The sequence below is a fragment of the Ornithorhynchus anatinus genome, chromosome 17 (assembly GCF_004115215.2).
Source record: "Ornithorhynchus anatinus isolate Pmale09 chromosome 17, mOrnAna1.pri.v4, whole genome shotgun sequence".
In the NCBI taxonomy this organism is placed as follows: Eukaryota; Metazoa; Chordata; class Mammalia; order Monotremata; family Ornithorhynchidae; genus Ornithorhynchus; species Ornithorhynchus anatinus.
This window is the reverse complement of record NC_041744.1, coordinates 37,626,209-37,640,293: the sequence shown is the minus strand read 5'-3', so window position 1 is coordinate 37,640,293 and position 14,085 is coordinate 37,626,209. Positions and strand designations below refer to the sequence as shown.

Below are 14,085 nucleotides of genomic sequence, written 5' to 3'. Positions count from 1 at the left end.
CTTACTACAGATCAGGCACTGTTCTAAGCACTGGGGTGGATACCAGCTAATCGGGTTGGACACAGACACGGGGCTCCCAGTCTTAATCCCCATTTTACAGATGAGGTAATTGAGGCCCAGAGAAATGAAGTGTCTTGCCCAAGGTCACAGAGAAGAGAAATGGCAGAGCTGGAATCCACGTCCTTCTGACTTCCAGGCCCGGGCTCTAGCTACTAAGCTTACAACGGACGATGCCGTCTCCCCGACGTTCATCCCATCCCACTCCCCCTGACTCACGGGAAGAGGGAAGAGGAGTGGGCCTGCTCCTAGCCTCCATTGCCGCTTTGGCATCCTCCCACCTTGTCCATCTCTCACCTTCTCTTCCCTCGAAGCCCACACGATCCGCCTCTACCACCCACCCACAGTTATTCGTTCCTGTCACATCGACTGCTAAATCTGACTCCTTCCTGACCTTCCTTCTCTCCTCTTTGTCTCTGAGGGGAGTTCGTCGTCCATGAGGACATTCCCGGTGACTCTTTCTCCCGATCCCCTCCCCGAACCTTACAGGCCTCCTGCTCCACCCCATCTCACCCGCTCCCGGCTCGGACACCCACGGGATCTCATCATCACTTAGTTCCAGCGCCTTTTCTTGCATCAGGAAGCTCTGAAATCCCAGTCTCTGACCACGTGCCTCTCTTCCCCACAGAACCATTCCTCCAAGATGAGGACTTGATGCCGCCCCCACCCTCCCAGGTCACCAGGCCCCACCTGGACTCCTTCCGGGGGCCTTCCCTCTTTCGCCACACAAGTCCGGGCTCTCAGCTCCACCCTCTCCACCCCCCAGCTCCCCTGTCCCTCTGTCCATCTGGGACCACCCCTCTCCGACCCCCGCAGCCCTGGATCACCTCCTCAGAAGCTTGCTCTGCTTCCGGGCTTGGCCCCAGCGTCCAGGCTGACTTTGGCCATTTCAAATTCATCCCCACCAGGTAGAACTCTGCCCTATCTTACTTCTACTCGCCCACTCACCTTACCCACTGACCCCACTTATTTTTCCAGCGCTTGAACATCTTCCTGAAACCCCCAGGACTCCAGTGCCCACCACCTCACCCCTCATGACCTTGCCATCTACTTTGTTGACAAAAATCGGAACCATCAGGGCTGAACTCTTCAAAATCATGCTCTCACCTACTTTCTCATCTTTCTTGGTCATCTCACAAGGGTAGGCTCCTGCCTGTTTTTGAAGTCCCCCCTTACGCTTGTGCTTCTGCCCTAATAAATAATAATAATAATATTTGTTAAGTGTTTGCTATATGCCAAGCACTGTATTGAGAGCTGGGGCAGACACAAGATAATCAATTTGGACACAGGACCTGTCCCCATAGGACTCCCAATCTAAAGTAACCCTTCGCATCTCATAAAATCACGTGTCCACCCTTCTCTTTTTTCCTTAATGGTATCTGTTACGTCCTTAACTAGGTTCCAGGCACCGTAATGAGCACTGATGTACATATAAGCTAATCAGGTTGGTTACAGTCCATGTCCCATATGGGGCTCACAGTCTTAATCCCCATTTTGCAGATCGGGTAACTGAGGCACAGAGAAGGTAAGCGACCTTCCCAAGATCACAGAGCAGAAGCAGCGTGACGGAGTGGATAGAGCACGGGCTTGGGAGTCAAAAGGTCATGGGTTCTAATCCCAGCTCCACCACTCGTCTGTTGTGTGACTTTGGGCAAGTTCCTTCACTTCTGTGCCTCAGTTACTTCATCTGTAAAATGGAGATTGAGACACTGAGCACCCCCCGGGACAGGGACTGTGTCCAACATAATATGCTTATATCCATCCCAATGCTTAGTAGAGTGCCTGGCACATAGTAAGCACTTTAAAAATACCTTTAGTTTTTAGATTAGATCCCAGGTCTTCGGGCTCCCAGGCCCGTGCTCTGCCCACAAGGCCATACTGCTTCCCTCCCTGACCACCACTTTCATCTGATGGTCCTTTCCCCTCAGCTTCCATATCTGCCCACGTCTCCCCATCTTCACGAAAACTTCAGTAGCCCCACTTTATCCCAGAGCGGTCGCCCCAACTCCTTCCATTCCTGTCCAAACTCCTCCATCAGTCACGGACATCCACCACCTCTAATTCCATCACTCCAACTCCATCCTTGACCTTCTACAACCCATCTTCCCTCCCTCTACCCCACTGACACCGCTCTCAAAGGAGATCGCCCACCTCCTTTCAAAATCAACCTCCTCCTCGTCGCCGGCACCGCTGCAGGGCCTGCCTCAGGGAGCGAGTGGTTCCCCGGGATCAAAGACAGAAGACAGGGGGAGGGGGATGGGGACAGAGTAGAGTCCGCTCAATCTGGCCAAGAGGAGGACACCGGCGATGTCGCAGAAAGTGGCTTCAGTGCAGTGAAGGAAGCAGAAACTGAACTGAAGAGGGTCACGGTGGAAGTTTAAATGAATAAGAGGAATCGGAGGCAGATTGCGTCTCCTAGACCGTTAGCTCCTCGAGGTCAGGGTTCATCTCTAAACACCTCTCTTGTCCTGTCCTCTCCCAAGCGCTCACCACAGCACTTGGCACACAGTTAGCGCTCAATAAATAGCCCTGGTTAATGACCCATTCAAGGAGTTTGGACGAGGACGGGAGGAGGGAGATCGGGCGACAGCCGGATGGTGTAACAGGCTCCAGAGAAGGTTTCTTAGGGCAGGGGAGACATGGACAGGTTTGAAGGCAGCTGTTCAAGATGGTCTCCGGAGAAGCCAGCAAAGGTGAGAACGGAAGCGGGCACGGGATGAAGTGGACACCGATTTTAGTGTCTATCGTCCCTGTAAACCCGTAAGCTCCTTGAGAGCCAAAACCATGTCTACCAACTCTTTTATACCGAGTCAAGTGCCTAGTATAGAGTTCAGCCCACAAGAGGTACTCGATAAAAGAGCCCAGGCCTGGGAGTCAAAGGTTCTAATCCCAACTCTGCCATTGTCTGCTGTGTGACCTTGGGTAAATCGCTTAACTTCTCCGGGCCTCAGTTTCTTCATCCTACTCCCTCCTAGATTGGGAGCCCCATGTAGGGCAGGGACCGTGTCCAAACCGACAACCTTGTTATCTACCTCAGCGACTGGAACAGTGCTTGGCACATAGTAAGGACTTAAATACAATAGTAATAATAATATTGTCTATCTCCGGGCAGATTTAGGAGGACTGATTCCAGCAACCCTCTGTCCGAGAAACCAAGAGGAGAGACGTCTCCGCAACCCGGTGACCTGGCCCCAGTCTCCGGGAGTTGGCCTGTTTGAGGCCCAGCAATCCAATAGCCAGTCCAAACCCTGCCAGCCCAGGGGCTCTAAGGGTGACCACCCTGCTTGGTTTTCATCACCGTACAGCGTTTTGGTCCAAACTCCTAATCTCTGCCCGACACCGGCCAGGAAGCCGGGAGCATGGACAGGCAGCTGGAAGGTAGGAGGGGTTCTGAAATGGAAGTGTCAGTTGTGCCGAGTGGGTGTGAGGGACAGAAGTAAAATGTAAATATGTGGTGCACGCTCACGGGTTCCAAAACACACAGAAATTCACATTCTGCTTTATAAAACAAACATAAAATCCGTTAAGCGCTTCCTATGTGCCCATCACTGTATTAAGCAGTGAGCCAGCTACAAGGTAATCAGTTCAGAGGTTCCATGTCAGGCAGGAGGTCTAGGGGAAGGGAACTCGGCCAATACATCTTCGTTCTAATTTACTGAAGCGAGCGATCGGAGCAGAGGATGACTGAGGGCTGAAATGACTGGGTTACCTTCTCAGTTTTGCTTTCACTTCTGAATTCAAGATGCAAAACAATTCCTCAACCTACCTAGTGCACTCCGTTCCAATAATAGGCCTGGGAACCCAGGGCAAAGCTTAGATTTTGGCTGTTTCTTGAATTTATGGGTTGCCATAGAAACAGAAGCAAAACTGGGTGCTATCTAGAATCCAGATTTCAAGTACTAAGCTTCAAGCCATTTCTCCACACATCTGTGAAAGGGGATGCCTTGCGGAGGACCAAATTTTCCTAATTTGAAAAGCAGTGTGGCCTAGGGGATGGAGCAAGGGCCTGGGCGTCAGAAGGACTTGGGTTCTAATCCCGGCTCCACCACTTGTCTGCTCTGTGACCCTGGGCAAGTCATTCACTTCTCTGTGCGCCAGTTACCTCATCTGTAAAACGGGGGGTTTAAGACTGCGAGCCCTGTGTGGGACATGGACTCTGGCCAACCTGATTAATCTGTACCTACCCCAGTGTTTAGTACAGTCCCTGGCACATTGTCAGCATTTAACAAATACCACTTTAAAAAAAACCCCAAAACACAGGTTAAGGCCTCAATTTTCTTGGGCAAGTCACTTTACTATGCTTCAGTTCCCTCATCTGCAAAACAGGGGTGAAGATTTTGAGCCCCAAGTGGGAGAGGGACTTAACCAAACAACTTTTATCTACCCCAGTGCTTAATGTGGTGATAGGCACATAGTAGGCGCTCAACAAATACCACCAAAAAATTTGTTTTTAGATTCTCTTTAGCAAGGCAGCTCCAAATGGAGGGTAACAGCTCCTGAAACAGAGAGCAGTCATCAAAGTCCCCGGGGAGCTGTAACCTGGGGGTGTCCATGAGTGGAGTCCGGAGGAACCTGCCAGGGGACCCAGGTTGGACATTCCTGTGCCCCGAGACCAAGGAAGACCCCCGGTCCGAACAGAGGGGAAGCAGCCAGGAGTTTTAGCCACCTAAGGCTTGGGTCCTCGGCTAGTCTCGTGGAAGAAGTGGTAACAGCAGTAGTTATTGTTGTCTCGGATGTACTGTACTCTCCCAGCGCTTAGTACAGTGCTCTGCACATAGTAAGCGGTCAATAGATACTACCGATCGACTGCAGAAACAGCAGCAGCATTTTTGAACGTCCACTCGGCACTGGGTAGGAGCAGGGCATCGTGGATAGAACACGGGCCTGGGAGTCAGAAGGTCATGGGTCTGCAGTGTGGCCTTGGGCAAGGCACTTCACTTCTCTGTGCCTCAGTTACCTCATCTGTAAAAGGGGACTGTGAGCTCCACGTGGGAGAAGGATTGTGTCCAACCCAATTTGCTCTCTAGACCGTAAACCCGGTGTGGGCAGGGATCGTCTCTCTTTATTGCCGAACTGTACTTTCCAAGCGCTTAGTACAGAGCTCTGCACCCAGTAAGAGCTCAATACGACTGAATAAGTGAAATGTTCACTGTACTGGGCACCCTTGGAAAGTACAGATTAACCAAGAGATGTATTCCCTGCCCACAAGGAGCTTCCACTCTAAAGAGGGAGATCAACACAAAAATATTTACAACTACTGTGGCCAAGGTCAAAAATCGAGTATCTATCTATAGGGAACAGAGTGAGTGTAGTTAAGCACAACAGCACTCATGTACTTATCTGTAATTTATTTAATTTGGATTAATGTCTGCCTCCCTTCTAGACTGTAAGCTTACTGCGGGCAGGGGACGCGTCTGTTATATTGTACTTTTCCTCGGGCTTAGTACTGTGCTCAGTAAGTTCTCCATCAATACGACTGAATGAACAAAAGCGCTTAGTACAGTGCTCAGCACACGGTCAGTGCTCAATAAATGTCACAGATTCATTGAATTACCCACTGGACTGTGGAATGGGAGGGCAAAGCCAAGCCGGTTGCTCCGATGGGCACCTCCCTCCGGAGCCGACTTCCTTTGCCTGTTGACGGTGGCCCCCGTCCCCTTAGCCAGCTGCGGGCACCGCGGGGAACTGGGTCTGGAATTCAGAGCACCTGGGTTCTAATCCCGAACCTGCACTACTGTGGGAGCTTGGGCAAGTCGCTTCACTTCCCTGGATCTCAGTTTCCTCCTCTGTAAAATGGGGTCAAAATTCCTGTTCTCTCTCCCCCTTCGACCGTGAACCCCACACGGGGCAGGGTGTGTCCGACACGATTATCTCGTAGCTCCCCCAGCTCTCAGTACTGTGCTAGGCACGAAGTGCTAAATGAACAGCACATTAGCTGCTGTGTGAACCCAGGCAAGCCACTTCACTTCTCTGTGTCTGTTACCTCATCTTTAAAATGGGAGATTCAGATTGTGAGCCCCATGTGGGACAGGGATTCTGCCCAACCAGATCAGCTTATATCTACCCCAGCGCTTAAAACAGGGCTTGGCACATAGTCAGTGCTTAACGAGTACCATGACTATTGCTAGCATAGTCTACCTCGTTGTGAATCTAAGAGTTCTAGAAACCTCATCCCCCCCGTCCCATTCGGAGGTGGCGGGGCTGGACGAACCCCCAAATCCCACTGGGGGCCAGGGGCCACTCAACCTCACGGGGCCCCCACGGAACGCCATCCCGTCCCTCCGCACTCGGCCGTCGTCCCTTCCTCCAGCGGCGACGAGGCCGGACGGCGCCCAACGACCTCACGCCGGGTCCCGCAGATTTCAGGCACCGTGCACCGTGAGCATTCGGGGGCCCCGAGCGGCTTCTTAAATACCTCATCCCACCTCCCCAGCTCGTTAGTCATCTTTGGTTCCAAGAAGCCAGATTGGTGACTCCTGGTCTAAGTAGTCCTGCCAACCTTGGCAACTGGATTCCTTCATAATAATAACAGGAATTGTTATGCGCTCACTATGTGCCAAGCACTGTACTAAACACCGGAGTACATACAAGTTAATCAGGTTGGACGCAGTCCCTGTCCCACACGGAGCTCGCGTTCTTAATCCCCATTTTACAGATGAGGTCACTGAGGCCCAGAGAAGTGAAGTGACGTGGGGCGGAGCCGGGATTAGAACCCGGGCCCTTCTGATTCCCAGGCCCGTGCTCGATCCACTAAGCCACACTGCTTCTCTCCTTCGATACCTTAAGCATCCAAACCCCGGTTCAGAGCCAGCCTGCCAGAGGCGGCTGCATTCCGAAGCTCCGATCGGAAAAAAAACGTAAAAAGAAACAAAGGGGTAACAGGAACACAAGGTCCAACGTGGGAGCGAGGCAGGCCCAGCAAAAGACTGTCGGAAAGGTCGGAATGACGGTGACAGAAGGAGCTTGGCACAATGGATAGGGCCTGGGAGTCGGAAGTTCCTGGGCTCTAATCCCGGCTCCGTCGTTCGCCTGCTGTGTGACCTTGGGCCAGTCGCTTCACTTCCTGGGCCTCAGTTCCCTCATCTGTAAAACGGGGATGAAGACTGTGAGCCCCCTGTGGGGCACGGACTGTGTCCAACCCGATTACCTGGCGTCCACCCCAGCACTCAGTACGGTACCTGGCACACAGGAAGCGCTTAACACCACAATCGCGATCATTATTCTTCGTGCGTGGCTTCGAGTTTCTCGCACGAGCTTCGGGCTGGGGCCTGAAAGGATCACCGGTCCGGCTCGACCAGTAAGTACTGTCCGTTTCCCCCTCTAGACCGTAAGCGCAGCGTGGGCAGGGAATATGTCTACCAAGGCTGTCCTATTATACTCCCCCAAACGCCGAAGACAGTGCTCTACACACAAGTGCTCAATAAATAGTGTGGGGGGAAAGAGGGGGCAAATAGAGATAAATAGTAAGCGAGCCACAGAGAGGGAGAGCCGGAGAGATGGGGAGAGAGAGAAAGCAGACTTGGGGGAGGGGGGAGGATGAAGGTCAGGGGCCAGAGTGGCAAAGCTCCCGACTATATCCTCTGATGCCACAGCTGGGTGGTCTCACTCCCTCGCCCCCTACGCCTCCACGGTCCGGCAAGGCACGAGGATACTGCAAGCAGGGCAGACGCGATCACTCACGCCAGAGTCCCTGCGGTGCACACACGCATGCACACAAACACACACAGCCTCCCCCCGACATACACGCACACGCAGATGCCCTTGTCCACGGGGGAAGTCCGGGCCGGATGGGCCGGGCAGGGCAGGGGCGGCTCCGTCCTTCACTGGGGACCAGGCCCCATTGGCCCCGAGACTTGAATGTCCCGAGAGGTGGGAAGAGGAGGGGTCTTCTCCATAGGACAACCCACTCCCCCGCCTCACGGCCTGACTCTCTCAAAGCCTGGGGGAGGAAGAGGAGGAGACTGGGCCAAGAGCGGGAAACAGCACAGAGCACCCAGAGAGGGCATCAAGGGTCCCGGACCAGGGCACCGGCCCGGTGGGGGCCTTGCCCGGCCTCTCCTCTCCAAATGAGGGCAGGGGTCGGGGGAGCTGCAGTGGGTAGGAGGCCAAAAGCTGCCCACCCCCAGACTCTACAGAGACCACGAGCAGCTGATGGAAAAGTTGGAGAGTCAGAGGCTGCCCATTACGTGGGCAGGCAATGGGCATCGCAGCCGGATGCCTCATCAGATGGTTGCAATTGCCATGACCGGGGAGGAGATTTATTCCCTGCCCCGAGGAAGAGATCGCCAGCGCGGCTGTGGGGGGAAGAGGGCCGGGCGACCGCCGGGACTGCCTGTCCACGCCCGGCGACAGAGAGATGTCTGCCCAGGAAATCAGAAGGACCTGGGTTCTAATCCCACACCACCACCGGTCTGCCGTGGGACCTCGGGTCAGTCACTTCACCTCTCTGGGCCTCAGTTCCCTCTCCTGTAAAACACGGATTACGAGAGTGAGCCCCACGTGGGACATGGACTGCGTCCAATCTCATTAGCTTGTATCCACCCCAGCGCTTAATGCGTTCGTTTGTCCGTTCATTCATTCAGGGGTATTTATTGAGCGCTTACTCTGTGCAGAGCACCGTATTTAGAGCTTGGGAAAGTACGATACAATAAACAGTGACATTCGCCACCCACAACGGGCTCACAGTCTAGGCCCACTCACAGTCTCACAGTGTGGGCCCACTTCTCTGGGACTCAGCTTCCTCACCTGCAAAATGGGCATTCCATACCCCTTCTCCCTTCTACTGAGATTGTGAGCCCTGTGTGGTACCTGATGATCTTACATCTAGTCCAGTGCTTGGTACATAGTAAGCTCTTAACAAAAACCATCGTTATTATATAAATATCTCTTATATTATCCTTATACTCTACTATTCCTTCCATCTCTGATCCATTCTCATTCATTCGCTCGATCGTAATTCTCGAGCGCTGTACTAAACGCTTGGGAGAGTACAATATAACGATGAGCAGACGCATTCCCTGCCCACAACGAGCTTCCAGTCTTAGTGGGGTGGAGGCAGACATTAAGATAAATAAATTACGTGCCGCCTCCCCTCTCGACTGCCAGTTCCTTGTGGGCAGGGATCGTGACGGCCAACTCTGTTGAACTGCGCTCTCCCGAGCGCTGAGTCCGGTGCTCGGCCAGACCACGGACTGACTGAAGTCCAACGTCCCCGGGGGTCGGGGGGAAAGCTCCCCCCGGAACTACAAGCTCGTTACGGGCAGAGAACGTGTCCGCCGATTCCGCTGTACGGAACCCTCCCAAGCGCTCAGCACAGTGCTCTGCACGCGGTAAACGCTCAACAAACCCCACCGACCGATCGACGGACTTTACGTGGGGTCGGTCGCGCGTCAGCCACGCCGACCCGGTTCCGCTCACGCTCTCGCCTCGGCCGAAAGCGGGAGACGGGTCAGCGGGGCCCTCCGGTCGGCAGGGAAACCGGTGAGAAAAGAGGCTCTCTAACCTTCAGGTGCCCTTCGCCGGTGAGGAACTCCGAGTGGCCGGCGTCGGTGGCGAGCAGGCCCACAAACTGCATGGTCGGCCGCTGCCGGACGAAAGCTTCGACCGCTTTATCGGTCACGTGCTTCCTCCCGGAAATGTCCAGCGACACGAGGTCGGGCAGGATGTCCTTCTGCTCCAGCAAGCGCAGGGCTATGTCCGACGTGAACTGCTTATCGTCGGAGATGTCCAGGTGGCTGAGGTGCCTCAGCTCCCGGATGACGTCCAAGATCTGGGAGGTGGTCATCTTCAAGCATTTCAAGTGGTGCATGGTCAAGGACTTGAGCCGCCCCTTGCAGGCCAGCAGGGCCGTGACGTCGGTGACCGAGGTGTTGGAGATGTCCAGGCTCTCCAGCCTGGGGAGGGAGGCCACGTCCGCCAGGTCCTCGTTGTAGAAGAGGACGTTGGTGATGCTCAGGGCCCGCAGGCCGGCCAGCTGGCCGAAGCAGCGCTCGTAAGGGTCCTCCAGGGACAGGGTCAGCGAGTTCAGCACCAGGCACTGAAGGTTCCGCTGGATCCACTTGCTGCTGCCCAGCCCGCTGATGATGTCCGTGATGGTGATGTCCGCGTTCACCCCGGTGGCGTCCAGTTCCACCAGCTTGTGGTGGCAGAAGGCTTTGCGGAAGGCCACGGCGGAGATCTTGGCTTTGCGGATGCAGGCCCGCTTTAAGCGCATCTGGTTGCCCCGGAAGATGCCCACCGTTCCGTCGTTCAGGACCCCTGCGAGAAAACAGCGACGCTTAAACCGGGGCCGGGGAGGGGAGGGTGAGCGTGGGGGGGCCGGGGGGAGGCCAGCCGGCTGCGGGAGACGTCGCCAGCCAGAGCCGGGCAGCTGCGGTAGCCACCGGGACGGCTCGGATAATGGGACCGGTGAGAGGAAACGGTCAAGGAACCAGAGTTCTTGGCAGAAGGGGACCGGAGGGAGCCTTGGGAGGCTTAGCCCCGGGCCCCACGACCGGCACCGGTCCGCTTAATGATAATAATAATGATGAGGGTATTCGTAAAGCGCTTACTATGTGCCAGGCACCGTCCTGAGCGCTGGGGTGGATACAAGCAAATCAGGTCGGACACGGTCTCTGTCCCACGTGGGGCACGCTCTCAATCTCCATTTTACAGACGAGGTAACTGAGGCACAGAGAAGAAGTGACTCGCCCAAGGTCACCCAACAGACAAGGGGCAGAGGGAGTATTAGAACCCACGACCTTCCGACTCCCAGGCCCGTTCTCTATCCGCTACACCGTTCTCACCTCCTCGACCTTCCTCTCCCCGGCTCAGAGTAGAGCATCCTGCCAACGGCAAGTGTTCAGATACTCCTCAGTGAACACGTAACCAGTCAGCCCAACCCAACTGAGTAATAATAATAATAGTAATAATGATAATAATAACAACAATAATGATGGTACTTGTTAAGTGCTTCCTATAGGGCAAGCACTGATTCTAAGCACTGGGATACATACAGGCTAATCAGGTTGGACACCGTCCATGTCCCATATGGGGGCTCACAGTCTAAGTAGGAGGGAGTAGGACTGAATCCCCATTTACCAGATGAGGAAACGGAGGCCCAGAGGAGTGAAGTGGCTTGTCCAAGGTATAAGTGACACCAGGGCAGGAGAAGGGAACCTGCGCTTTTCTGGATTTCTTTCCCGGCTGCAATTTTCTGAGTTTCTTTTCAGGGAAGCAGCGTGGCATCACGGGAAGAGCCGAAGGCTGGGAGTCAGAGGACCTGGGTTCCCCACTAGCCTGCGGTGTGACCTCGGGCAAGTCAATTCGTTTTTTGGGCCTCAGTTGCCCGAACTGTAAAATGGGGATTCGATTCCTGTCCTCACTCAGACCGTGAGCCCCACCTGGGACAGGGACTGCGTCCGACCTGATTAACTTGTGTCCACCCCAGTGCTCAGAACCGTGTTTGGCACATGGGAAGCGTTAAACAAATACCATAACAGGTAATTACCACAGTAATCAGGTGTGACTCACCCAGAAGGGCATGCTGCTTTAAGGTGTTTTTTTTCCAAAATACTGCAAAGCCTTTCTGTAGTGGTCTGCAAGTATTATCTCCAGCCAGGAACATGCAGGGACTTTGCCAAGGGCACACTGGAAGTGAACTCTGCCAGAGTTGGCGAGAAAAAGAACCCGGGTCAGCGGAGGTGAGACTGGCAGTGGGTCTCTCGGGAGGGTTCAGGACGTCCTCATGACACAGCGGACAGAGCCCGTGCCTGGGAGGCAGAGGGGCCTGGATTCTAATCCCGTCTGCTGTGTGACCCGGGGCAAGTCACTTCCCTGGGCCTCTTATGTAAAACAGGGATTGAGACTGTGAGCCCCAGATGGGACGGGGACTGTACCTAACTTAATTTTCCTGTGCTTAGTACAGAGCCCGGTTCACAATAAGCACTTAAATACCGTCGTCATTATTACGACAGTGTCAGTGGAGGGGAGACCCGCGGCGGGCTTCTCGGGAGGGCTCAGCACGTTTTACACCCCGTGATGGGCTAATCGGACCCTGCAGAGGTACCGCCGCTCCAGAGGCGTCCCCGCATCTTTTTTTTTTCCCTATGGTACTTGCTTACTGTGTGCCAGTCACTGTACTAAGCGCTGTGTTGGATACGAGCTAATCGGGTTGGATACAAGCTAATCGGGTTGGACACAGTCCACGTCCACCACGGAGCTCACAGTCTTAATCCCTAATTTTCAGACGAGGTAATTGAGGCCCAGAGAGGTCACCGAAGGTCACACTACGGACAAGTGGCGGAGCCGGGATTAGAATTCGGGTCCTTCGGACTCCCAGGCCTATGCTCTATCCACTAGGACAGGCTGCTTCTCACCTGAGCGAGGGTTCCCAATTTGCCTTTCATCTCCCCAGCACTTCCACCTCACCTAAGCCCCCAGGTTCTTCTGGGTGAGTGACCCCGTCCCTCCCCGGACGGGATCGAATTGTCCATTCCAAGCGCTGAGTACAGTGCTCGGCACACAGTAGGCGCTCAATACGACTGAATGAATGAATGAGTGACAGGAATGGGCGTAGCTCCACACCCTGCTGCTTCCTCTGACCTCTAGTTTTGTTTTAATACCTTTCTTCCCCACAGGATGGTAAACTCACTGAGGGAGGGGGTCACGCCTACTTATTCTAACGCACCCGCCCAAGCGTTTAGGTCACTCCTCTGCAGACGGTAGACACCCAGTCGATCAACGGTGTTTACTACCCAGAGAGCGCTGCTTGGGAGAGGACAGTACAAGAGAATAAGCAGACACGCTCCCTCCCCACAGTGAGTTTACAGTCTAGTTTACAATCAAAACCATTGATTGTTCCAGGAATCCTGACTTTCTCCCAAAGCCCTGGAGATGAGGATTCCACAGACGTCTGGGGATACTTGGATGTCATGCCCCGGGTGGAGCAGGGACTTTGTCTGGACTAAGCGCCGGAGGGGGTAATAAGGTAATCGGGTTGTCCCATGTGGGCTCACAGTCTTAATCCCCATTCTGCAGATGAGGGAGCTGAGCCACAGAGAAGTTAAGTGACTTGCCCCAAGTCACCCATCTGACAAGCGGCAGAGCCGGGATTAGAACCCACGACCTCTGACTCCCAAGCCCGGGCTCTTTCTACTGAACCACGCTGACCGTGAACCCCATGTGAGACAGGGACTGTGTCCAAACTCATTAGCTTGAATCTACCCCAGTGCTCAGGGGCAGTGTAAGCACTTGACACATAGTAATAATAATAATTATTATTATTGTTTTAACAACAGTCTCCTCCCCTAGATTAACTCCTTTGGGCAGGAAACGTTTCTAAGAATTCTACTGTATTTTCCCAGTAAGTGCTCAATAAATACCAACTGTTCGACTGACACTCCCTGTTCCTAAGGAACTTCCACTCTAACGGGGAAATCAGACACAGAGTACTGCGCAGCCACAATAGACGGCAGATTGAACGACCGATTCAGTTTACATTACCGGCTCCCCCGCTTGCCAGCTGTGTGACTTTGGGCAAGTCACTTCACTTCTCTGTGCCTCAGTTACCTCATCTGTAAAATGAGGATTAAAACCGTGAGCCTCATGGGGGACAACCTGATCACCTTGTATCCCCCAGCGCTCAGAACAGTGCTCTGACCATAGTAAGCGCTTAAAAAATACCACCATTTAAATGCTGCTCAAGAATGGCAAAAATGGCGAAGTGCTGGGGGTGGCTCGTGGAGTCGATGTGACTCAGAGCACCGGGGGTTAATGCGGAAAGGCTGGTTGGAGGAAGTGGGATTTCAGGAGGGGAGTGAATACGAGGCGAGCTCCGGTCGGACGGGCGAGCGGCCAGAGGGAGCGCCCGGCCGGTGGACCGGAGGCAGGAGATCGGAGAGCCGGCTATGACGTCACGCAGAACGCCACCTGTGCCCAATGCGTGATGCAGTGATGTCATGTGGAATGAGAGGGGGAGGCCAATTTTGCCGCCCATAGGGGAGCAGGACCTACCAAGACGCCCCGCAGGCAGGGAAAACAGGGCGCTCC

The 14,085-nt window shown here is 54.2% G+C and overlaps 1 protein-coding gene across 3 annotated transcripts in view; it reads right to left on the bottom strand.

Moving 5' to 3' along the window:
* Nucleotides 1-14,085, bottom strand: part of ZYG11B (zyg-11 family member B, cell cycle regulator) — a 60,571-nt gene that overhangs the window by 29,004 nt on the left and 17,482 nt on the right. For 2 of the 3 annotated variants that reach the window (XM_029081902.2, XM_039914461.1), the window contains exons 3-4: nt 11,569-11,698; nt 9,560-10,314 (exon numbers count right to left, since the gene is read on the bottom strand). In XM_029081902.2, the coding sequence (XP_028937735.1) occupies nt 9,560-10,314; nt 11,569-11,698 (885 nt within the window). The remainder of the gene's footprint in view (nt 1-9,559; nt 10,315-11,568; nt 11,699-14,085) is intronic. The other variant, XM_029081903.2, reaches the window with a different exon arrangement.